At 43.4% G+C, this 24,562-nt stretch overlaps 1 protein-coding gene and 1 long non-coding RNA gene across 3 annotated transcripts; both read left to right on the forward strand.

The window, feature by feature from the left end:
- Positions 1 to 96: 96 nt before the first annotated feature.
- Positions 97 to 7,313, forward strand: LOC6545603 (transmembrane protein 184B). 2 transcript variants are annotated; one of them, XM_015158141.2, is made up of 8 exons: positions 97 to 497; positions 2,901 to 3,153; positions 3,207 to 3,372; positions 3,438 to 3,696; positions 3,907 to 4,246; positions 4,484 to 4,558; positions 4,615 to 4,699; positions 5,935 to 7,313. In XM_015158141.2, exons 2-8 carry the CDS (start codon positions 2,902 to 2,904, stop codon positions 6,222 to 6,224), a joined length of 1,467 nt encoding a protein of 488 aa, XP_015013627.1. In that variant the 5' UTR covers positions 97 to 497; position 2,901; the 3' UTR covers positions 6,225 to 7,313. The 2 variants fall into 2 exon arrangements, with proteins under 2 accessions (XP_015013627.1, XP_001971155.1); XM_001971119.3 differs by lacking the exon at positions 5,935 to 7,313 and adding an exon at positions 4,925 to 5,678 and having other exon boundaries at positions 98 to 497.
- Positions 7,314 to 7,583: 270 nt separating this feature from the next.
- LOC113563979 lies at positions 7,584 to 24,530 on the forward strand. Its single transcript, XR_003407747.1, has 2 exons — positions 7,584 to 8,088; positions 24,455 to 24,530. It is a non-coding gene; the product is annotated as an uncharacterized LOC113563979 (long non-coding RNA).
- Positions 24,531 to 24,562: the final 32 nt, after the last annotated feature.

Below are 24,562 nucleotides of genomic sequence, written 5' to 3' on the forward strand. Positions count from 1 at the left end.
TGCGAAGTGTGAGCATATGTAGTATTTACTTAGCCAACTAAAAAAGACATTCCAAACACTACGCAACACTCCCCCGCAAATACCGCAAAACAGATGTTTCGGTATTTTTTATGTATTGGCACGCAGATTTCAGCATTTAGTGTAGTTAGGTCACACACCAACACGATTTGTGCGTAGTTTTCATTTATTTTGCTCCGCTTTCCTTCGCTGTTTTCACACCCACGATCCGCGAAAAAAAACACCAAGGAATTGTGTCTAAACATTGGCAAACATATTGCGTACCCCCGCGGGCATAAATCAACAGATCTAGGCCATTTTTTTTAGGCTCAAAGAAAAGAGACGACGTCAGTGGGCGACGCGACTGGCGTCAGGTGAAAAACGAAAGAAAAACGGATAATTGGAAATTGAAAATTGAAATAAAACGGGTGCAGCGAAATTAAACGGAATTTGCAACTGTGAAAACGCTTGAAAGCGTGGAGAGTTGCATTTGAAAAAAGGTAATTAGCGTACTAATTAAAAAAGGAATTGTTCGGTTTGTGCGTGCATGTTTGTGTGTGTGCTTGTGTAAAAGTTGTTTTCCCTGAAATGGCAAGTTGTGGATTACCCGATTCGATGACGAAATTATTGAGCGTGTTTTTTAGTTGTCAATGTACTTTTGCATTGATAAGCAAGGTGTAGGTGTGTGTGTGTGTTAGTGGAAGAGCAAAAAAGATAAGCTCGAGTCTTCTTCTTTCTCCACTCTCCAAAAGGTCGTTTCGCATATGGTTTATTGACGCTGCATATGTTTTGGTTTTTGCCTGAAATTCAATTAACCTCCTGAAGCCCCACAATAAGGCTTCCGACCTCCCACACCCCACTCCATAACTAACAACTTACCGCGCCTTCTCCTCCCGCCCACAATTATCGCAATATGGCTTTTACTCGTCTTTCACCACCTTTGGAGACTCTTCTTCGCATGGAGACTTTTGCTTGGCCAATTTCTGTGTATCTCCGTCAGCAGCAACTTGTTGTTGCTTCTTCTTTGTGCAGCTGATTGTGTTTCGCTTAGCCTTCTCTTCCTCTTCTTCTTTTGGCCATTTACTTCTGGCTTTCAGTGCCGCCGAGATTCGTAAGCAAATTTTAAGCGGTTAACATTTAACGCTCTCGTCTTTTGCTCACAAATTCCAGTTCAACAATGCGAGTATTATTAACTTTTCGCACGAGTTCGTGACTCATTCGTTATCACTAACGTGGTTTTAATTTCCCTAATGGGAAACTCTTGTCAACACAACTCGAATACTCACTATATGTGTATTCAAAACATCCTGACTGTTTTAGATGTTCATTTATCTGGAGTTGCAATTTCTCTATATTCTCTAAACAGTTCCTATTTTCATGTTTAGTTCAACTATATCACATTTAATAGTGTATATAACACTTTTTTTTTTGTTAACTATGGTTTTTTTGTGTTTCCCAACCCTTTTGTAGTGAGTCAGTTGCGGGCTATCTCATATTTGATGCTATTACTTAAAAATTGTTGGGAAAGTCACTCCTTGAGACTAAGTATTCCTTGTTTTTATAATGTTGATTAAATAATCCCGGAATTTACCATGAGCGATACCCTTTTTTTCACTGTTGAGCCAGAAACTATGACATTTGGGCTGACCTTCTGGTCGCCTTTTCCGATTTTGTTGAAGTGGGCATTTGATTTATATTGGCTATAAGTTGTAAAGTCGATTCCATGCAAGTTTTTAATTTGTATTCAACATAATTCTGTATTTCCCCCTGTTTCCATGAACGCTTATCGCATTTCTTGATCCCCACAGTCCACTTGAACTGCCATATGTTTCCGTTCCACCAGAACATTCAGTTCATTTGTGTGGCACACGACCGAATTCATTGCACTTTCGGTTATTTTTGTACGCCTCATAGCATCGCTGCTCGAAAAGCTTCCCATTCGAGATTGTTTTAAGGCGATTTCACTCAAATGGACTCGCTGCCCGACCAGATGCTCCCCACAGAACCGCCACTGCCTCAAGATCTATCAAATATGTACTTCATTCTGCCTGCTTTGCAGCTATTTGCGCCTATTGATTGGCTGGCGTTCCCAGGCGGGTGAAATCGATATGGAGCAGTTGGAAGTGACCCTGAGACAAGGTGGAAGGTGTGGAGGTGGCCATAACTTTCCTTGGCTGCGCCAGAGTCCATTATTAATATTGGATTGCGTGATGATCTAATGCGCGCGCCTCTGTCCCGCTGCTCCTGAATCTCACCACCCACCGCCAACTCTTTTGTTTGTTTTTGTTTTTGCTGTCGCTCCACATTCCCCACTTTGCTTCTTGCTGACCCAAATCCGTCCAAGCATTGTTGCAGTGTTGTCATAAATTTTGGGCCAACATGAAAGATAATTTAGCAAGCTAAGAACATTTAAAACTCCTGCTCTTTAGCTTCATAATAAACATTAAAACCCCAGAGAAAGCACATTTGTATATTTCAAATCATAATTATTCAACGACTATTATTTAACATCTGCACATGACTGATTCGCATATTTTTGCCAGGCGTGTTGTTTACCATTTATATAAGCGCAAATAACTCGCAGGCATTCGAAATATGGAAATATAAACATTGGTATTTACTACTAGATTTAAATTAGTTACGAGCTGGGAGCTTAATAAATCCGTTGTAACTATATTGTAGCTAAAAGCTCAACACAGCCGTGCTGAAATTGGGCTTCGTGTCTCTGAGTAGAATGTCGTTTTTGGAGCAGTGTTCGTGTGAAAGTCGAGACGAGAACGTAAACATTTTGCCTGCCTAGCTGTCTGCGCTGAGCACTTCAATCGGCCCCATAACTGGCTCCTGAACCTAGCCCAGATACACCCACGCTAATCCGTCCTCCATCGTTTTGGATTCCATTGCAGCATGAGCACAACCGCCGCCAGTCTCATCGAGGCGGCTCTAAATGCCAGCAGTGGAAACGCCACGGCTACGACTGAGGGATCGCTTGCGGCTACAGGGAAGCCCAACTACGTGGTGCAGGTGAAGAACGCTCCGATGAGCACGCCGCTAGACCCGCTGCTCCACGTGGGCGATGGCATCTTCCTGCAGACAAAGACCGCCCAGGTGCTAGCTGGGGTGTGCGTCTGGGCCGCCTTGTTCATCACATGTCAACAGGTGAGTTAAGTCGTCGCTGGTCTGATTTCTTTACTAATGTATATCCTTGGCAGATCTACCAGCACCTGCGCTGGTACACGAATCCGCAGGAGCAGCGCTGGATCGTGCGCATCCTGTTCATCGTGCCCATCTATGCCACCTACTCCTGGATCAGTCTGCTCTTCTTCAACTCGGATAACGTTTACATCTACTTCTTCACGGTGCGCGACTGTTACGAAGGTTCGACTAACCCGTTTGGCTCGATTTGTGCCCAGCAACTAATAGCTAACCCCATTCCCATCCAGCCTTTGTCATCTACAACTTCTTGTCGCTGTGCTACGAGTACCTGGGCGGCGAGGGCAACATTATGTCGGAGATACGCGGCAAGCCCATTAAGACATCGTGTCTGTATGGCACCTGCTGCCTGAAGGGCAAGACCTACACGATTGGCTTCCTGCGCTTCTGCAAGCAGGCCACTCTGCAGTTTTGCCTGGTCAAGCCGCTGGTGGCTTTCATCATCATCTTTCTGCAGGCATTTGGTCACTACCACGATGGCGATTGGAGGTAATGTGGCTTATCTTTAATGACCCGGGTTATTGCATCTTAAATGGTGGCATAAAAATCGCGAGCGTGCGCTATAAATTGTATATGTATTGCGTAGGTGAAGTGAAGTTTGATCTTTACCAAATAGTTGCACGCCAGCTGCAGTAAATCTGTAAATAAGAAAGATGTACACATGCTAATCACACTAATACCTCCTTATCTACATTGCAGTGCTGATGGCGGTTACATCTATATCACGATTATCTACAACATCTCCGTGTCGCTGGCGTTATATGGCCTCTATCTGTTCTACTTCGCCACGCGTGATCTGCTGACTCCGTTCGAGCCCGTGCTGAAGTTCTGCACCATCAAGTCGGTGATCTTCTTGTCCTTCTGGCAGGGCGTGGGTCTGGCCATCCTGGAGAAGGCCAATGTTATCTCGCCCATTGTGGACAGTGCAGGCACTGTCACCGTGGAACCCGGTACCGTGTCCGCCGGATACCAGAACTTCTTCATCTGCATCGAAATGCTGTTCGCCGCCATCGCGCTGCGCTATGCATTCCCCTATCAGGTGAGTTCCGGAATGGCGGAGTGGGCAAGATTTTACGCAGGTATTTACGGTTTTCCGTGATTAGATAGTGCTGGAATGAGTGCTTTTTGGGTTATTTCGGTGTTTATTAGGCGGCTTTCTTTACACTTGGTAGATAGCTGCAAGGTATTCGTGTAATGCTGACTTGGCTAGAAAAATCAGCTAAACCGCAGCTCAACATATCGCAACAGATACTTTAATTATGTATGTTTTTTCTAGGTCTACGCACGCAGCTGCATCAGCGATGGCCACGGACGATCTGTCACCATGCAGTCCATTTCCAGCAGTCTTAAGGTAAGCTCACAGTTTTCCCTGAGATTTTCCGTGTGTAAAACCCCCTCGTCCCGCAGGAAACGATGAATCCCAAGGATATTATGACAGATGCTATACACAACTTCCATCCGCAGTACCAGCAGTACACGCAGTACAGCTCAGGTTGGTTTTTATTCGCTTTCTCGACTTTTTAGCCCAACTTCTCTTTGTGCTCGTGTCTGTGGCATGTTTCGTTATTTTCATCGAGCCTGCTGAACTTATCTTATCTCTTGTGTTCGTTGCTCTCATTTAATGCATTTCGATGCATATTTCCATTGCATTACCATTCCATTATCGTTATGTTTTTCACACTTTTGTTTTTCTTTCTTGTTTTCTTATCTTTTGCAGAAGTAACCTCGGCTCAGCGTTACGAAAAGCTCTAAATCAATATCAAAAGCAAAACTCTAGCGATGCTCGCTACTAAACACTAATTGCAATCACAATACCACATTTCCGAGCGGGACGCGATCCGAAAACGAAGCAAACAAGTGTACTTATAGCCTTAGCCTCATGCCCCCAAGTATCCCCCAAAAACCCAACTCAGAGAGGAGATACGTACTAGGCCTAGCTACTTACTTACTCACACCACATGCTGAAAATGCTGAAAGAGCTGAACAGAAATTACCTTAGCCTTACCTTAGTCCATTGAGTTCAGGGCATTTAGAGTTCCCCGTTTTCCGCGCGCCACTGCGTCTGTGTTTCTGTATTTCCTACGTTTACACTCTACACCTAAGCTTAAGCGTTTTTTAAACAACTTAGAAGTTAGCTATGTACGAAACGAACTATAATATTGTACAATATTATGTATTTGTAAACAAAGATTTTATTATACTGTATGCAACAATGGCAGCCGCTGATCTAGGTTCCCCACTCAAGCGGTCTTCAAGCTAGATTCCCCTCGGCATTTATTTACGTGTTTATTTCCGTTTCGCTCAAAGATACCAAAAACCAAGTTTTTCCCTCTTTTATTTTGATTTCCCCTTTTGACAACCTTTTTTGTGATAAGCTCTCGTCGTGCTTCTATTTACTTCTGTTTGTAAATGTTTAAACCAATTGTATAAAATATCTAAAATACTTAGCAATAAATGTACGATAAGCTTGACAACTCGTTTTCTTCGTTGCATGTTTATTGGCCTCATTCCAACTATATATATCACACCCATGCCTCGATTAAGATTTCTTTCGGAGAATCACATATAGAATGACTAACTAACAACCAAATTATTCGGGAAATAACTTAATCGAGGCATGGTGGTTGCAAGCATGGCATGATCTAATGGTCCTTGTAAATAAGTTAGACCCTCAAACCGTGTGACCCGGTACGATTAAGTGCATTCCCTCCAATAACACCCACACAGGTGGCAAGAACTCTCGCGGCATTCGCGTCTCCAGCTACGATCCCGACGATCCCAGCTCGGGAGCAGGAGCAGCGGCAGGAGGATTGCAGGCGTCGCAGCCCACCAGCGGAGGATACAATGCGGTGGCCACTGGACCAGGATCTGGCGGCAACGGCGGCAGCAACTGCATGGCCTCCAAGACGCTGGGCAACCAGCGAAAGTTCCAGCCCGGCGGTCAGAGGGTGGCGACCATCAGCCAGAACTACAACGAGAAGACCATGCTGCTGAGCAGCGACGACGAGTACCAGTAGAGCGGGCACCTGTGCCTGTAGCTAGGATGATGGCCCCACTTATTGTTAACAAAATTGAGTCTTTCGTTCGGATCCGATTCGATTGGTTTCGTTTCGTCTATCCAGTGTGCTGATTCTGTCGCTTGTACAATAATCTTAAGTAGCCGAGCAGCTAGAGAGCACCCCAACCTATTAGGCAATTGAAGATAACGTAATGATATACCCTGTAAAGTGCGGTGTGTGGCTGGAGCAGTGTTGTCTATAGATAAATTCGGTATAATTTTATTTGTTAACCGATGCGCTTGTGCTTCAACCAATTTGATGATTCTCCCAATGTTTAGGTAAAGCATTTTGGACCATTATCTATAGATCACACGAGTATCCAGTGTCCATCGCCCAAATACGACAAAGGTATTTTGTAATTTTACACCGCATATGTAATTTTGATTCGCTTCGATTCCATTAATCTTGTGTAAATTTGTCTGACAATTTGCAATTTAATTGTAAAGCGAACCAAACAGAAACTGAACAGAAGAAATCAAAAATAGCGAAAACCGAACTGCAAATGCACTTCTTGCGTCTCACGAACCGTCTACAGGCTGCTTCTACAATAAACTGGCGGAAAAGCTGAGGAAAATCTACACAGAAATTTATAATATTTATAAGCCAAGGCTAATTTTTAATGCATACTTAACACAATACATAGCAAACCTATAGCGAATTCGTTAGTTGAATGAATGAGATTCCAAGTAATACGACTATTTCCGGGCTCGAAATGTATAAAAGAATTTTACCCTGTACAGACAAAAACGAAGTGTTCCGCAGCATTGGCCACCACCCGAAATCAGTCGAGATCAGTATTTTGATAACTAGCCAGGCTTCCCATCAAATTACGTGTGTGTGTGTGTGTCTGGACCAGCGGAGTGACCGGATCCGGAAACGGAAACCGAGCGTGAGAGGCGTAGGAAATGTCAAATTATGTGTAATTATCGGGGGCAAAGTGAAGGAAAGCAAGGCAGCAACGTTTTTATGTACATTTTTCGTTAATAATATGAAATGAGAATAAAGTAAATGTCATAAAGTACTCTAAATCCATTTATGTATAAATTACATGTATTGTTTCATTCAAAATGGTACGTGGTAAGTTTATGTATCTACAAAATGCGTTAAATTGTAAAGTTGAATTGTCAAACGGCTCTATTTGTATATATTGCATTTATTAAAGTACAAATATCGCTCTTTTTAGTAGTTTAAATATTAAAACCGTTATATGCAATATTCAAATTGAATCCATCCAGTGTTGCCACCTATTTTGTACACCTCCGAAAATGGTTTGAGTCTGTGCTTATTTGGTATTTAAGTGGCTACGCTGAACGGTCCCTCTAACGCGCCCGCCAGTAACTTTTCACATTCCGGCTGCGGTCACACTGCAGAACCCCTTTAAACCGCAGAAATCGCTCGCGTTTTTTGTCGCGGCGTTTAATTTTTGAAAAGAAACCGAAGGAATATTAAACTGTTTGCCTGATAAAAGGATCGGTTCGGCCGCGTTGCAAACATAAAGGCAATTGGCGCGAGTAACGGCGGATAATTCAGAAAACACGCAAGCGAAAAAACGAAGTTGTGCGGAAAAACCAGTTTTCTTTTTGCCCAACGAGCAGCACCAACAACAACAACCACCACAACCACAACGCGTAGTTAAAAAAAGCAAGCAGAAATCCTGTTTAGTCCTGAATTAAATAGCCCCCACAAGAAATCAAAAGAAAAATGCCAATGAAAGTGTCGTGCAATAAGGCCAATTAATCAAAAAAGAAGTACACATGAAAACGAGGTTTTTGCCTGCGATTTCCTGCGAACTAAGCTTGTTTTAACCAGACTAACTAAAAACGTAAGTACAAGCCAAGTATGCGTATACACACACAATCTTGTAAATCGCCGAGTTTTGCTGTTTTCGTGTGGGTTTTGGCATCTTCTCTCCTTTTTCGCCTCCTTTTTGGCCGCCTCTGCAACTGTGTGTGTGTGTGCGTGCGTGTGTGTTGTGCAAATGGCAGGTAGAAAAGAAACGGTTGATAAAAAAACGTTTCAAGGGCGGACGAGAAAGTCTATTTTTAAACTCTTTGTGGCTAATTCTGCTCGTCTTTTCATTTGATTGCCCCCAAAAATTAACAGTAACACTTTATGTAATTGCTGGAAAAGCGTAATAGTATGGCATCCCGGGGAAAAATCAATAAATCAGCGCCGCTGCAGCTGTGTTCTCGTCCTGCATGTGTATGCGTGGGCTGTTTTGGAGCCAGCGGCGTGAATTGGGGTAGGAATCGGAGCCTCTCTCTCTCTCTACCACACACTCCGCCCTCTCTCTTATCCTTGCCTTCTCCCGCGCCCCCTCTCTCTCTCTCTCATTCTATCTCTTGCTCACACACACATTCAAGCGGGCTTTCGCCATCTGTGTGAGCCGCAAACAACAAATAAGCCGCTATGTGAAGCGCGTATTTTGGCGGCCCCCCGCCCACTTTCCCCCCGCCTGCTCGCTGCATTCTCCCCATGCAAACGAGAAAAATCAATAGGAAACCCACTGGGCCGCAAGAGCTGTGAAACTAAAAGTCATCTAAGACCGAGTGCAAACATGGAAATAAGTTATTAACCCAATTTGCATACGCGTATGTGAGAGCATCATCGCACTGAAAGTTGGGCAAGTTAATCAATCAAGCCAACACGAAATTCTGCGAACCGCAATCAAGTGACTCAGTCGATTTTCAAATACCAACAGCTGTGCGCGTTTAAATTTATACGCTTAGCACACTCTGCTTGCCGTTTTCTGGACCTTAAGCCAAAAGATTGCGCATTAGCAAGCGGGGGCATTCCGATTTGGCCAAAAGTCAAGTGGCCAATGGACTCAGACGGCTGTCGTTGCGTCACTGTTTCGGTGCACTTCTTATCCTTATCTCAGCCAAATACTGCACTTCACATACAATGTACGAAGGCAAATCAGGGGAAACCTATGCAAACTTATTGGTAAAGCTGTATTACCCCGATATCGCACTGAGTGCGGCGGAAAGTCCCAATTGTTTCTGGGAATCTAGGTTGCCAAAGTTCCTATTTTTAGGACTTAGTAAATTTAGCGCCTTTCGCCAATCAATCAATACGCCTTTGGCCCAAAATGCCTGCGGTATTACGGATACCATTTCATATAGCGGCGCCAGTAACGCGATATTGTTTATGTTTACCTATCTCATAAATACGAGAGTGCCAGCGTTATCATTTCGTTAACTTAGCCAGAGGTAAATAGAATTATCATTCAAATGACTAATTTACAACATAAATACGTTTAGTAGTGGAGACTTTGGCACCCATTGAAGGAAGTTTCCTACTAACTAGTACAAACTTCCAGTTGGATTGGTGTTCTTTGACCATCAGTTGACTGGGGTTCCTCTTGACCAGTGACCACTGTACGTGGCACATGAGCTCATTTCCACCGCTGACCCAGAATTCGTTTTCCCTCTAATTCTCCGCAGCCACACTGTAATTTACAACAGCTCGCCAAGCCTCACTTACTTTAATTGTCGCATTTGTTGCGACCACACATGCTTCTCTTCTTCTCAGTGTGTGTGCGAGCGGGATGCCGCCGACATGACGCCATGTTGCGGGCTCCGCAATGGGCGGGTGAAAGAGACAGGAGGAACAGGAGAGGTGGAGAGCAAACAGCTGACACTTGACTCTCCGCAGCAATTGCAATTACAAGTGTTTTTACCGTTAGGGCGGCAAGTGAGCGCTACCGTCTCCCGCTTATCGTTGCCATTTGCATTTGCATTTCCATTAGCGAAAGAGCGGACAGAAGCGAAAAACAATGCAAAACATATTTCCAATTAGTTAATCAGTCGCAGTGCCAACAGCTGTGTGTGTGTGGGTGTGTGTATGCTCGAGAGATATGCGAAAGTGCCTTCGTACCCTTCGTAATCTCCGTGGCCTGCAAGGCACAGCTATGGCCAACTGCTTAGTACCACTACCGGATGGGTGGAGTCACTGCCATTTAATACCAAACATTTCACATTCTTATTGGATTCCCCGTTCATGATAGTGCACATCATGTTAGTTTAGTTTGATTAGTTTTTCGGCTTTTGTCATAGGTCTAGATAAGACTCGAATGTATCGATAAACAGCCAGACTTCTTTGTTTACTTATTGCTTACACACAAAGTAAGAGGAGATAAGCTCTTGGGCAGCCACAATATCGGTTGCAGGCAGTGTTCACTGTGTTTACTGAGCCCTCACCTACATAAATACATGTACGTACTGTAACTGTTTGCCGGGTTTCCACGTTCGCCTGCCTCGTGTTTGTTTGCCTTTGTTTGCTGCCTTTCGTTTGTTTGTGTGAAAGTGAGCTGAATGAGATATGCCTACATGCACGTGTGCCCATGTATGTGTACTACCAGTGCACTGCCCCCCGCTCCCCGAAAGCGAACACCCAGTTCCCAGTTCACCCACATTCCCCATTAGCTTCTGCCTTATCAGCAGGGTCTTCCGTCCGCTGTGGTGCGGCGTACTTTTCCATCGAACTTTTAATGGCCTCTTTAACCTGCAGCCGATTTAATTATTGAGTTTATGGCTGCAACGAATTCGGTACACTGCGAAACAAAAGCAGAGTGGTAAAATGCATTGGAAACACTTTCCCATTTTACATTTGCAGGCTCGCACATAATACACACAATCTAGTAGCTGGTTTACACATATGTATGTACATAATGCGATTCAAAAAGTTCATTCACGGACCCCTTAGCTCATTATTTTGAAATTCATCGGTGGGCAAACTTAATTAGCTGGATGGCACACATGTTGCAAATTAATTTGAGTTATGCACTGCCAACCTCCGCCTTAATTGTCTACAGATTAGTTTCAGCCGGCTGTGGCTCCATCGCCCATTCGCCATGCCAAGTGCGCCTGGCGGGTGTGAGCCATTAGCCATTAGCCATAAGCCGGCTTCTCGCCGAGAATGCCTTGATCATCCCAGTCGCTTGGCAAAAGTGTCACGCAGGCTGGGAACTCGAACTGGAACTGGGAGCTGGGGATCATCATCAAAATGCGGGAGATGGCTGCGTTCGTTCGGCTCACGTTCGACAGCCCCAACTGCTAATCGCTCCTTGTGGAGAGCTATTTTGGGGCACGCTTTGTTTACGTTTGGCCCCAGGCATTCTAGGCACTCGAGGTGGGCGTAGCCCTGTTTTCGGACTCATATACTGACATATTTTTGGCACAATTCGCCGATTTTGAGAGGGAAGGCGTTAATAAAGGCGTGGGTGGCAGGTCAAGCCGGTGGCATGGGAATATTCTCTGCGGCCTCCACAAAGTGGCCTCAATTGGAGGCTGCAGTTGCTGGGCAAATTATGTAAATTACGCAACAGCAGCTCACATCAATCAGTTCATAAATCAATCATTCACCCCAGACTCGAGACTCGAAAACTGACTGCCAATCAAGCCAATCAAAATGGGACTCTCGATGTGCCCAAACTCAATAAACGCATGTTTATGGCCATAAAGTATGGTTTATGCGCCCAGCCGACACTCGAACAGGAAAACTGCAATTCGCCACAAATAACCTTCGGCACCTATGATTTTGCGCAACGCGAAAATCAATTTTCAATTTGCATGCCGAAAAAAATGTGAATAGAAATATAATTTCAGTGTTTTTCGCGTGCGAAATTATGCAAATTAGATAAGTCCACAGGGCGGCGGAGGAGGTGGGGCAACTCGAGCCAAAGAGAAACCCAAATTCCACTTAAGGCCAAAAACAATGGGGCTTCTAGCACCCTTTGGATGCGCTTCGCAGCGCCACTGAAGTACTCAAACACCCGAATGAGCTGACGTGGCACTTATCGATTGCTTTCGGCCATTACGAAATAATCCGCTTGGGGGGTCAGGTCACTGCTGCCACTGCAAGCGGGAAGCGGGAAACTGCAGCTCATAGCAGTCTATATTACTATATCATTTGGATATTTACATTAACCACTTGCTACCCTGCCCTACCCTATTCATGCCCAGCCAAATGATCGACTCCCACTACAGCTAGTAGATTAGCCTAGTTGATAGCTTGTTAACTTAACTCACTGCCATCAATTTCCTGGCGTTAAGAACCCCTCGAAAGCACACAGGTATTGCATAAATCAAGTAACAATTAATTCCACATGGCAATGTCCTCCAAACGACGTTTCGATCATCAATAAAACCTCCCGCGATTAATCCATTTGGGGGGCACGACACAAATGACTGCCAACTCTCGTCGACTCGATGGCTTTTGGTCATTTACCTTTCGGCGCTGCGTGAGTTTGGCCCCCACCACCGCCCTTTGGGCCCCCAAAACAGCAACAAATCAGGAAAGATTGTTTATGGCCAAGTTCTAGGGGGGCTATTTGGCATTGGCCCCAAACTGGGATTGTGGCAAAAGTGTCGAGCGTCGCGTTTTCTGTGTCACTCTGCATATGATTCATGAGGCTTTCCTTTGCGTGTCGTCTTTGGTTTTTACTGGTCTTTTTCCTGCAGAGATAAATAAATAGGCCATATTACAAAGAGACAGTTCCAAATATTTTAGGTAGCAAGAAGCGTTTGTTATTGAATTGTTTTTGCGCGTAATTAAGTACATATTAATTAAAAATTGTTCAAAACCAGATCCCCAATACATAGTTGGCACTGCTATATTTTCCACACTTTTCACTCGCCATTTTCCGCCCAGCTTTTCTTTTTTCCCCATTTCGGTCACTGGAATTCCGCCACTTGGCTCGACTTTCTTTCCACTTCGGTTTGGGCAGGGAAATTTGTCAACTCGCCGCTCATTTGACCCGTTTGTCGCCCTGAGCGATCGCTTTATTGTACAATTGTGCGGCTTACAACATAATTTGCCAAATGTGATTAGCAAATTATGGACATGGACGGCACTCGCAGCTGGGAGCTTGGGGCTTGGGGCTTGGAGCTCGCTTTCAATTCAACGCTTCGCTTAACTGTGGCAAATTGAAAGCTCGGCAGTCGGGGCAGCAACAGAAATAAAACACAAATAAAACAGAAAAAACAGAAAAACGGCAAAAACGGCAGACATGAACTAGCAACAATTACAGAAAATTGAAAAGTATACATACGGTTTTGTGGCAATAATAATAATACAAAAATTGCCCAGCATCGAGTTCATTGACTTTTCCTCTTTTTGTCTTTAACTGTGGCACATTTTTCACTGCCCCGCGGGCACCAAAAGTTCTCCCCAATTCGCTGGGGGCTTATCCTCACTGTTTACTGGCATTAGAAGCGTTTATTGTCGATCCATTGTCGCTGCTGCGAAAGGCGATCCCCCACTCGATCCCCATCTCGATGTCGTCATACTGCGTGGGCTCCATCGCTTGGCTTTGTGCCATTACGGCCTTTTCAGCCATTACAGCCATTACATGCCGCGCATTTAGTTTAATTAGACTGTGTAATTATGCATTTCGGTGTGTAACTCATTTGAAAAGCCAGGCTGTGTGGGTGACGCGGGCTAAACAAATTCTAAACAAATTGCAAACAAATTGCACACAAATTGAAAGCGCAGTAACTTTCAGTTTATGGCCCATTTCAACTTTCTAGGAGTGTTTGCGGAACTGCACATAAAGTCCGAAATTTACGTTCCCCTGTTGGCATCAGTTGTATTTGGCCACTAAGTTTGTTCTTTATTAGCAGTTCTGTGTTTTAGGCACTTCCCAATTTCTCTATTGCTAGATATTAGCATTATATTCAAACAAACAAATCATTAGTCGGTCCGTGCTAATGATGGCTCTTGCTGTCAAAATATTTGATTTCAGTGTGTTTCCCATCGGATTTTGTTGGAACTCCAGAAGAGCAGTCGTACTGGCTAATATTGTGTATCAAATAATCTTGAAACATAACTCGTTTCCTAAGTTTAGCGAAAGAAGCGAAGAAGATTGATGATGACACCAATAGAACTTGTTTCCATACGCAATGTTTGACACACAAAGTGTCTGATGCTTGCCTATATATATTGTTATATGTATTTATTATGTTTTTTAATATATTATGATTTTAAAGCCAGTTGATTGACTATATAAGCTATGCTACTGGAGCATGCCCCCGTCATTTATACGCATATTTGAAATTACTGAATGTGTTTTGTATGAAAGAATGACTCATTATCATGAACTCATCCTCAGTTGCGTCTTTTTGGGCTGGAAGATGGGCTGCCGATGATTCAGCAGCATATAACATCTACTGGGTGTACTATAATGCTTTATGATAACTAACAATTGCGACGACTTTCGATGGTGAATTGATGAAAAGTCGGCATGGAAATCATTTGCTGGCACTTTGCGCAATTAAAATAAGTGTAGTGGCATTTTCCTCCTTGGCTCTTTGCGCAATAAAAGTTTATTAACATTTTGCACATTTGCCTGGCAACAACAGACACACATAAATGTTGCTTTTCAGCGGTGGACGACCGCAAAAGTTGGTTAACTTAGCTGTTGGATTTACGTACGTAACGGCACTTGAGCATGCTCACTGTTGAATAATGATGGCGCATAAAAAATATGCATACGTAGCAAAAAGCGGAAAAGCCGTAGATTAGCGAATGAGCTCCGTTTTCCCACATGCAAATCTCGCTTCCTCGCCCCTCGGCCACGCCCACTGCAATTTCCGTTGGCCATTTTCCCGCCCAGAGGATCGCCAATTGAAGAAGCCAAAGAAAAGTAAATCTGCGCTTATCTAACAGCGTTTTTGCATCTGAACGGGCAGTATTTGTGAACTAGAGCCAATCTCCAATCACAACAATGGAGTGCACAATGTGGAAAGTTGGTGCGGGGGCAGCTCTCCCCATTTCTCCACATATCTCCCCACTTTTCCCCTATCTCCAAGTGGATTTTCTATTTTTTAGGCGCCTATCAATGGGCTGACAGCACTCAGACGTGGTGCACTGCGCAAAATTCAGATTTATAGAAATACATTAACTTTATACAGTCGAAAAGGAACTGTGAAGTAAGCACGGGTAATGCACCGCAAAATCACTCTAAAAACACCATCTTTTCGCCCAGTGTGCTCTCGCAGAGCCAACGGCAGCAGATACAGATACAGATACAAATACACATGCAGATGCAGATACAGATACAAATTCAGATAAAGCAGAATGGCCTGTGTATAACAATAGCTACTCAGCGTTTGGATCCGCTGACGCTGTCTAACTGCCACTGCGCTCTGATAATTATTTATAATAATTACTTTTTTGCGGCCCGCTGTTTCGGACATTAGCAGTTCTTTTTCGGTTTCCATCTCTATCGGCTTAATGCATCTGGCTGCCAAAAGTGTTTCTCCGCCGATCGAAATCGAGCGCTGACCTTGGCGGTTGTATTCGGTTGGACTTTAAACGAGTAATGGCTACATTTCGGCAGGCAAACACTCACTTGCACTGCATTGCGATCGTAAACTTGTGAATTATAGCCCCACCACACGCACTTTCCCACTATCGCAGTATCGCAGTAGCCCAAATATTTTTTGGCACGCCAATGCAGCCGGCAGCCAGGAAAACGGCGAGTGGTTTCCAGTCGAAAAGTCGGGGGAAAACGCCTCAGTGCCGACGTCAAATGCACCAGCACACAGCGCATTTGTCGTCGATCCTGACATTAAACATTATTTTCGCAGCCGACAATGTCAGAGATGATGGCCAGCTGCAGAGACGACGAAATGGCTGCTTTTCCATGTGCCCCAACTGGATATACCCTTACTTTAGGCCATGCTATTGCACTTATTGCTTGGGCTTGGTTGTAGCTTCTAGGAGGAACTCATCTTCATTGAATTTGCATGCATGTACGAGTATTGAGGGTAATTGCATCCAAGGCGCATCTATTTTCCCCAGGGACGTGCCAATTTGCATTGAAATCGAACTACATTATGCATTCAGCATGCCCGCTTGTGGAAGGGAATATCTCACACCAGCATGCACTTCACTTTGTGCATCTTCTGCTTCTTTTTTCGATTTTTTTGGGCCGTGCATGTGCATTTGGCTGTGAGTGTAGAGCTTCTTTCGCTTTGTCGCCTCGAGGTCATAAATATTTCGTTTTCGTTTTGAAAATAAAAATTCACTTCTGGCAAAATGAACTCTTTGCCAGACTCTCTGTTCGCGGAATTTAGCTGTGCGTATTTCTTTTTGGCCGGGCCAAAATTTGCATATCAACAGCGCTTCAGTTTGAGTTGAATGGGTGCGAAGACAGTGCGCGACATGTGCTTAGGCAACCGAAAGGTTGAAGATGTATTTGAACTGCTCACTGGCGTCGCTCCACTGTTTTTGGGCCATTTGTTAACGTTAATGAGTAGTTGCGGCCAGAATGGAGAGCACGTTCCAAAAGCGCTGCTGTTTGTTGGCCAAGTTGCGTGGCAATGCCATTAAATTGTGATTTATGCTTACAGCGAAGCGGTGGAATGCTTTGTGGCTATAAGCTGGCTGTTCCTTCTGGTTTCCTGATATTTTGTGTAATCAACGTGCATTGAACTCTCGCACCTCGTCGCCTTTTGTTTTGCCTCGCTTTGTTTATATCTCGTCGAGCCTACGAAATTGAGGCAGGTCGCTGTTTTACGGCCAAATTAGCCTTCTTCATATCAGGCGGAAACACAAGCGACATTCACCCACTCGCAGAAATTGTTTACCCCGCTGAGTTTTGGTAATTTATGTCCATAAACATCCGATTTGCGGCGATTTCCAATCCATACAATCACAAAATGCTTTTCTAAACAATCGTCATGTTATAGGTTTATTGTTGTGTTACAGCATATCTACACGAATTTACACAACTTGATGATTTATTAAACTATTAAGTCACATTAAGAAATCATTGGATATTTGTAATATTTCACTTTGATTCAAACAGCAGAATTAGCATATGTTTATACTATTTTTGCATATGGAAATTTGTTCTTTAACAGAATGTTTATTTGACTGGCATTTACTAATGAGATACTTGATAGTGGCGAGAATACCGACTTGTAAAACATTTTAAACATGTTTTGTGTAGATGGATATCATATGATTGCTCAGAACAACACTTGTAGAATCAGCATTTGTGGTATGCAGATAAAAACATAAAAGTACTTTTGATAAATAAAGAGTGCAATCTTTTTTAATTTGTGCCGTCTTAAATGTGTAATAAATATTAATGTGTAACCATTTTTCCCAGTGTGTTGTCGGCTTTTTGTTTACAATTTTGCGAAGACAGCCAGTGCTTTATTTTCCGCACATATCACAAAAAAAACACTGAATTTGCATAAAGTTTCACACGCCGGCCCCGAACTCACTCACACAAACGCTCTCTCACTCAGTTGCAGCAGACTCACTCTCTTTATGCTCTCTTGCCGATGCACTTGCATCACTCTCTGCTCACGGAGGCTCGCTCTCCCACTCCCACCCGTTGGCTAGATGGCTAACTCGCTCGCGAGATCCCCAGCGCCGCTCTCTCTCTTGAAGCTGCTGCCCGCTCACTCAGAACGGATCTTTGGCTCAGTGTGCTTTGAGCTGTGCTCGCGAGCGGTTCGCAGAAATATTGTTGAGTGCCTAAATGATTTTATATTTATTCAACGCGTCACTGTCGCGCGCGTTGACGTAAAATCAAAAAGATCGTAAATTAGGGTTTTCGAATTTCGAACTCCGCTTTTGCCGCTCTCTCCCATTGCGTTGTATCTCTCTAGTCAACGAATTTCGAGACACGGCGGCAAGCAAATTTGATTAGCAGCTATCAAAATTGTATTTTTGCGCTTCGACGTGTCGGCATTTAATCAGCAATTCATTTTGGTGTTTCCAATAATTGGGCAAAATCGGAATTCCAAGGCCCCGCATAAAAACTTCCGTTTGTCACCTTATAAGGTGGCCATCATAAAAAGCGATGAAAGCCAAACCAAAACAGTGCTAACGAATGTGTAACAAACGTGTATGCAAATCAATACTGTAAGTTTCCTCAGCGTGGGCACACAATCCATAAAATATAAAATACTATACGCAAATCGTGTAAACAGATGCCAATCGCACTAGATATACACAAAGTTATATTAGCAGATTATACAAATAATGCATAATATTGCAATGTTTCTGGTGCTGTAGCACCCAAGTGTAAGGATCGTTAGGTTGTGAATCCTATAGAACCAGTGCAGCAAACCATTCGCAAACATATTAACATTCCACACACACTCACACCAAACAGCTGTGCTTAATGTTTTCACAGTTGGCTTGGCTTTAGCTTTGGTTTTAGCCTCAGTTTTAGCTGCGGGCCGACTTGGGTTCGTTTTCGCTTGAGATCTGTTGACTGGTCTCGATTTTTCGGTCTCGTCTCATTTGATTTCAAGGGCCTCACGTTTTGACGCCTGATTGAGTTACAACCGGCGCCCCACCGCTAGTAAATCAGTTTTTAGAGCTGTACTGTAAGCGGGTGCCAAGTAGAGGCAGGCGTGGATAACTTGAATTTTTCATGGATGCCAATGGAGTCTTAAGTCTCAAGATTGCAAGAAAAAATCACTGACCGTTTTTTTGGGTGCATACCACAGAAATGACAAATTTGAAATGTATAATAGCTTCAACGTCAACTTATGTTTCCCGATATGAAAACAAGATCCATGATTGGCTATGTTTTATATAGCGAGGCTGTGCTGTACCATTGAATACTGTATTCGAATCACCCATGTGATATTACACCGTCGGCCTCTTTGCACTCTGTGTGATCTTTAATTATGAATAAGCGCAGCTGCGTGGAAGGCTCCCACCATTTGCATGTCGTCTCATTCCATTTCCTCGTCGGCGGGGGCAAAGGTCAAACTCAAGTCAATGCCAGGCCGAGTCTGCTAATTAGCGTTGCACTGGTACACTGTAATTGCACTTTACGCGATTTTAATGACTGTTCGTTCGGCTAAAGAAACACCAAAAAATCAAGAAATTCGGAAATCAAGACATCGGCGGCAAACTCAACTCAGCGCTGATGCTAATTTAAAATTTGATTAATTATCACGCTCGCCTGCAGTCTGTGTGTTTAAGAATCCAGGGTCACTTCCCCTTTGTAGTTGCCTGTAGTGCTGAGTTTCACTTTCGTTGGTAAGTTTGGCTGGCAATGAGTTGCGTTGCTGGGCGCAGATAGAGATCGCTAGTAATCGGGTGCAGTGTCCTTGAGAACAAGCCAAACAGTGGGAGGTGCACTGTGAAAAAGGGGTGCACAATCGCATGCTAACGTATTGAAGTCAATACCTAATGCGTACAAGGTTTAATCTGGGAACCATCAAGTTGGATTTACAAAATCTACACCTTGTAAAGTTGTTACGTATATTTGCGAGTGCACAGTGGGCCAGGGAGGTTGCCTTAAAATCACTGCCATTGCTGACCTCGCAACTGCTTTCCACTGCCCTCGTCTTTTGGCCTGGCCAAGTGCAGTAAGTGGTTGTTTGGGCCGAATGTTGGCTGAGTGAAGAGCCACGTGCAGTGCTTCTCAGTGGCTGCCAGTGGCCAACGGGCCGCCAAGCCACTCAAACCATCCAAACCACCCAAAACACCCATAAAACATTCGTGGCCAGTGGCCAGAGTCCGAGTCAGACAACGCCTCAATTCGGTTTGTTGGTTTCTGGGCCGCAGACGAAAGTGAATTCTATGGTTTTCCCTTCTGGTTTCCACTCGCACGCAAGGTTTACTGTGTGCTTCCATTTTATTATCCGCCCATCAAGAGCCACCCCTCATCCGCCGGATTGGAAAAGCAGCAGCAAACGATTGTCCATGCATGGCGCACATAATTGGCCCAAACGCCAAATCGACAACGCATTGTTTTTGCCGCTGGAGTTGTTGGCGTGACGAGCGGTAGTCCTTTCGAGGTAAACACCTTGGACTTTATGGCGCTTTCCATCAAGGTCTGTTGAGAAGTTATGGGGTGTTGCGGCTAATGCCTCTTTAGCCACTTTCGATTAAAGGTTCTTGAAGTCCTTAACGACGGAATCAATCTGCTGGTGAAATCTCTAATACTGCATTTTATGTGTGAGTGTTTGAATAGCCGTATTGATTTTCGATTAGGGTTTCCATTGCCATCAGTCAAGTTCGTGACATTAAAGTTATCACATATTATATACTCTTTTGAGCTTTAATTTTGTGTCACTGGCAATTGACTAGCGAATAGATGATTGATGATGAACCTCTTTCAGCATTTTGTTACAAATTAATGCCTTGGCTCTATCTTAACTTTGCCCCGTATTTAGTTACCGATTTCTCGAATATTTCATTGCTTTTAAGTGCGATGTTACGCAAACCCGATAAAAATTCGAGCTGCTGGCTTCCATCTCTAGAGTCTAGACTCCAGACTCTATAGACACTGCCTGCAGGCTCCTCATTTGGCAAACAATTTGCCCAGCAATTTGTGAGTGCTCGGCCACTCATTGCCATTATATTGGCTTGTATGGCAGATGGCCCCATCGATTTGCAAATCATCGCGCGATCGTCGAACCCCTCCACTTGAGAGACCCGCCCAACAAAACGCAGGCCATAATGATTGTTATTCCTTTCTTTTTCGCTTATTTTCTATATTATTTTTATATTTTCATCGAAGCACTGCTCGCAACAATGTATTCCCCTTATAAACTTATCGTTTGTCACTTGGCTCTATCTATCTGTGCTATCTCTCTGATCCATCGGATCCACTCCAGTGGTGCGGCGACTGGTTTCGGGTGGTTGGATGTCGCTGGTCGGGAATAGAGAGACAGCCATTGACATTCACAACACACGCGCCGTCGCTGTCTGCTGCTTTGTTTCTAATAAATAAGATGCAAAATTAATAGAAAAGAATAATTTATTGGGGAAATAATAAAAGGGAAATATGTTGTGATTCAATAATACAATGGTGTCTCTTCCTTTGTGGCCTGTGTTCTATGGAAACTTTGTAATGACCTATAAAATATGCTTCCCAAACGCATGACTTAAATAAGGCATAGCCTAGTGGGGTATTCTTTGTGAATTATACATACAAAACAAGATAGAATGCTTTAATCGAGTTCCCCGACTATCAGATACCCGTTACTCAGCTAGTGAAAGTGCAACCGAAAAATTTCAACATTTACTGGAATATTGAATTTCTGCAACATCATAACATCAGAAAAATTACAAAAAAATTTAAGAAAATAAAAATTCTAAATTTGAATGCAGATTTTTAGAGAATTGCTCCACAAACATTTAGAGGTATGCCACTTCAAATTCCGATTAAGATAGGTTGAGTTATGGACTTTGGAACTGCAGTCATGGGACATAATTGAATAACTACAACATCATAACATCAGAAAAATTACAAAAAAATTAAAAAAAAAAAATTTGCAAATTTGAATGCAGATTTTTAGAGAATGGCTCCAGAAACATTTAGAGGTATGCCACTTTAAAATCCAATTAAGATAAGTTGAGTTATGAACTTTAGAACTTCAGTTTTTGCGTGGCGAAAAGTATTTTGGCAAATTTATAGAAATTTACAAGAAATATGACATATTTTAAATTGTCATGATCAAACGAATTTTAAACGAATTTAGCTCCCTAAGTTCTTAGCCAATTGCATATTATATCTCCGTCAGTCTTCTCGATATTGTACTCCAAACTCTTGGACCTGCTGCCCACATTCCTGGTGTTTGGCTTTTGTTGGTTTCTTGCCAATTTCCTACAACGATACAAGCCAACATGAGCTAGTAACCCCTCCTGCTCAGCCCAAAGCTTACAAGCTCACATTGGCGTTGGCTTGGGGTCGTCATCGAGAGTAGTCATCGTCATCGTCAAGTTGTTACGCCCAAATTTGGCAGCAGATTCAAATCAGCCAGCGAGCGCCCCTCGATCGTTTTATTTATTCGCTCCATCGGCAGTTTATATCTTGTTTGGACCTGGTCCGTCTGTCTAGTGGCTGGTGGCGTTGTTCTAAGCCTTCGGCACTTGATATTACTCATGCCCGACCTTTGTTTGCTATCTGAATGCGATAAATGGGTTTTATATAAAAATCGCATATAGAAATGTGAGTATTGAACGGCGTTAAGTATTGCCAGGTTCACTGAGCACGACGTGGGCGTTTCGCGTTTGTCTTCCATGGGATGGCATAGTCACTTGGAGATACCTTGGGTGCCGCATCTCTATGAGCACATTCCAAAGGCAATCTATGAAAATTCTACTGTTTTTCTCCTAATTGGACTATGTTTATTGTTTGATCGTAAACGTTTGATGGGGCTTCCTATTCCTATTAACCTGGCTATCAAACATCGCAGCGCCTTATACAATTTTCTTCATCAAGTACCATCTACATACATGGCTGATCATAAGGAAAATAGCCGATAGATTTCCGCAATGAAAGCGTTAATTCAAAAGTCATACATCAATGACTATCGTTTAATGTTTAATGCCTGCCATTAGCTATTTAATTACACGAATTTCGTGTAGAATATTAAGTAAACCAACATTGGCCATATATGGATTGTGAAGCATGGATCGCGGGGTCTATAAATCAGCCAGCCACTGGTGAATGCTGGGAAAGAATGAAGTCATACCCGAGCACAGAACGTGCAATTATCGAGTTACAAGTGGATTCGTTTTATTTTTCCGTTTTCCATTTTCCCTCTGCTGATTATGGGACCTTGTTTCGGTTCACCTCATGCATATCGCGAAGTGAGCCATAAATTACATAATTGCTGTACGTTTATCTACTGGATACACAGCCACTGTTGGACACCAGACCCGATATCTGCGATTCGTGGCCTTTGTTTTCGGCTCGGAGGGTTCATTGAACCTCTGAGCCCAACTTGCGGCCAGGAAAAATCCTCAAGATACGATCTGGCGAAGTGCAGCGATCGATATTTGCCAGCAGATTGCGTTACTCTTTGTTTGCCTGCCACACGATTTGCATGATTAACCACTAGATAGAGTGCGGAGCTTATTAGTTATAAGTGTTCATGATCAGCGATTTGCTGAGCTGCTGTGTCTTTGTATGCAAATTGAATATATAGAATTGTATAATGTATGCGGTTTGATCGTGCCTAAGAGCTTTTCCTTGTCTACAACAACATTACATTCTTTGCACTTTTAGAAAGCATCTTTTGGGGCTTACATAAATAACTAGTAAAGCACTTCGATTGGCGGCAGCTTTCGGTTTCAATTCAGAGCCAAAGAAATGCTCAAGAATTCGCGTGCTTTTGTAAATATTTATCTGTGTATCTTGTTGAGATTAATTAGGTATTCATTTCCCATGCCCCGAGGTGTGTAAAGCTTTACCAAGGTGTCCAATGAAGCATGTTTTATATTATTTCCAACCGACAAACTTTACCTTTCTGTCAACTCTCGGTGAACTGTGCCAATATTGACTAGGCAAACATCTCTTAGTGTTTTCATTGTTTACGCGTAAGTTCGCTGAAATGCTCAAGGCGTTTTTCCAGGCTGTGCAAACAGAAACGCCGAAAGCCTTCTGAGGCGGCTAACTCATCCCGCTGCCCACAACAAGTTCTCCACATTTCCCCATATCGTATTTCAAACGCAGCGCCACTCGCTTGGCATGCACTTGCTTCCGAGATAACAAATTGCCATGGAAATGGAAATTCCATATGCTTGGAGACCTGGAAACCCGTAGAAGGAAGCACTCGGGCGAGGGTCAACCCGTTGCTATTGCAACCTGCGGTTTGTGGCTGCCTCCTATGGGTGGTGTCCAATGGGGTAACGCTGGGAGCTGGCCACTGGCTTTGGTGAATATTCCCGCGGGTGCGACCCATTGACGTCACACGGATATGGTTCGAATTTCGATTTTACAATCTTCGCAGAGCCACAGACAAGTGCTTATTGATTGGAGCTTGCTTAGAAAACCCGTAGATATATTATAAAAATAAGGTAGGCAGACAACCTTACTTCTCTCAGCTCTATACAGCATTTTGAAACATATAATAGATATATTCGTTTCGATGTTGAGTCGTCATCAATCAAGTGGCGATGTTATCCCATTGATATGCAGTGGGTGCAATCTGTTCTTGTCATTGCTGAAAATCGGAATTAATCAGACTTATCACTGAGTTAGTCACTTCCTGTGGGGATGCGTCAACGCATTGCTTAATTACTCGAGGCTTGAATAATTGGCAACACGAATATTATAAAAAGTTGAAAGCTAAGCTAATGCAATAGCTTCTGTGAGCTGTGCATTTGTTTATAAGTACTTACATACGTGTATGTATATTTGCAGTTCCGTGTGAAGTAACTCGTGTTTTTCTCTCTCTTATTTCTTGCAGTTTAATTGTGCAACTACAGCAACAGTAACAACAAAAGCAGTAGCAGCGGAGTCTCAGCAATTGGCACAATTGGCGATAAATCAGCGGCAAAAGAAGAAGAAGGAGCAG

Source organism: Drosophila erecta, unplaced genomic scaffold (assembly GCF_003286155.1).
Source record: "Drosophila erecta strain 14021-0224.00,06,07 unplaced genomic scaffold, DereRS2 tig00000021-arrow-pilon, whole genome shotgun sequence".
NCBI classification, from domain to species: Eukaryota; Metazoa; Arthropoda; class Insecta; order Diptera; family Drosophilidae; genus Drosophila; species Drosophila erecta.

Bases quoted from the DNA above. Each gene is read 5' to 3' on its own strand.
- LOC6545603 (XM_015158141.2), top strand. From the start codon at position 2,902: ATGAGCACAACCGCCGCCAGTCTCATCGAGGCGGCTCTAAATGCCAGC. The intron at 3,697-3,906 runs GTAATGTGGCTT...TCTACATTGCAG, and splicing joins TACCACGATGGCGATTGGAG to TGCTGATGGCGGTTACATCT. The intron at 4,700-5,934 runs GTTGGTTTTTAT...ACACCCACACAG, and splicing joins GTACACGCAGTACAGCTCAG to GTGGCAAGAACTCTCGCGGC.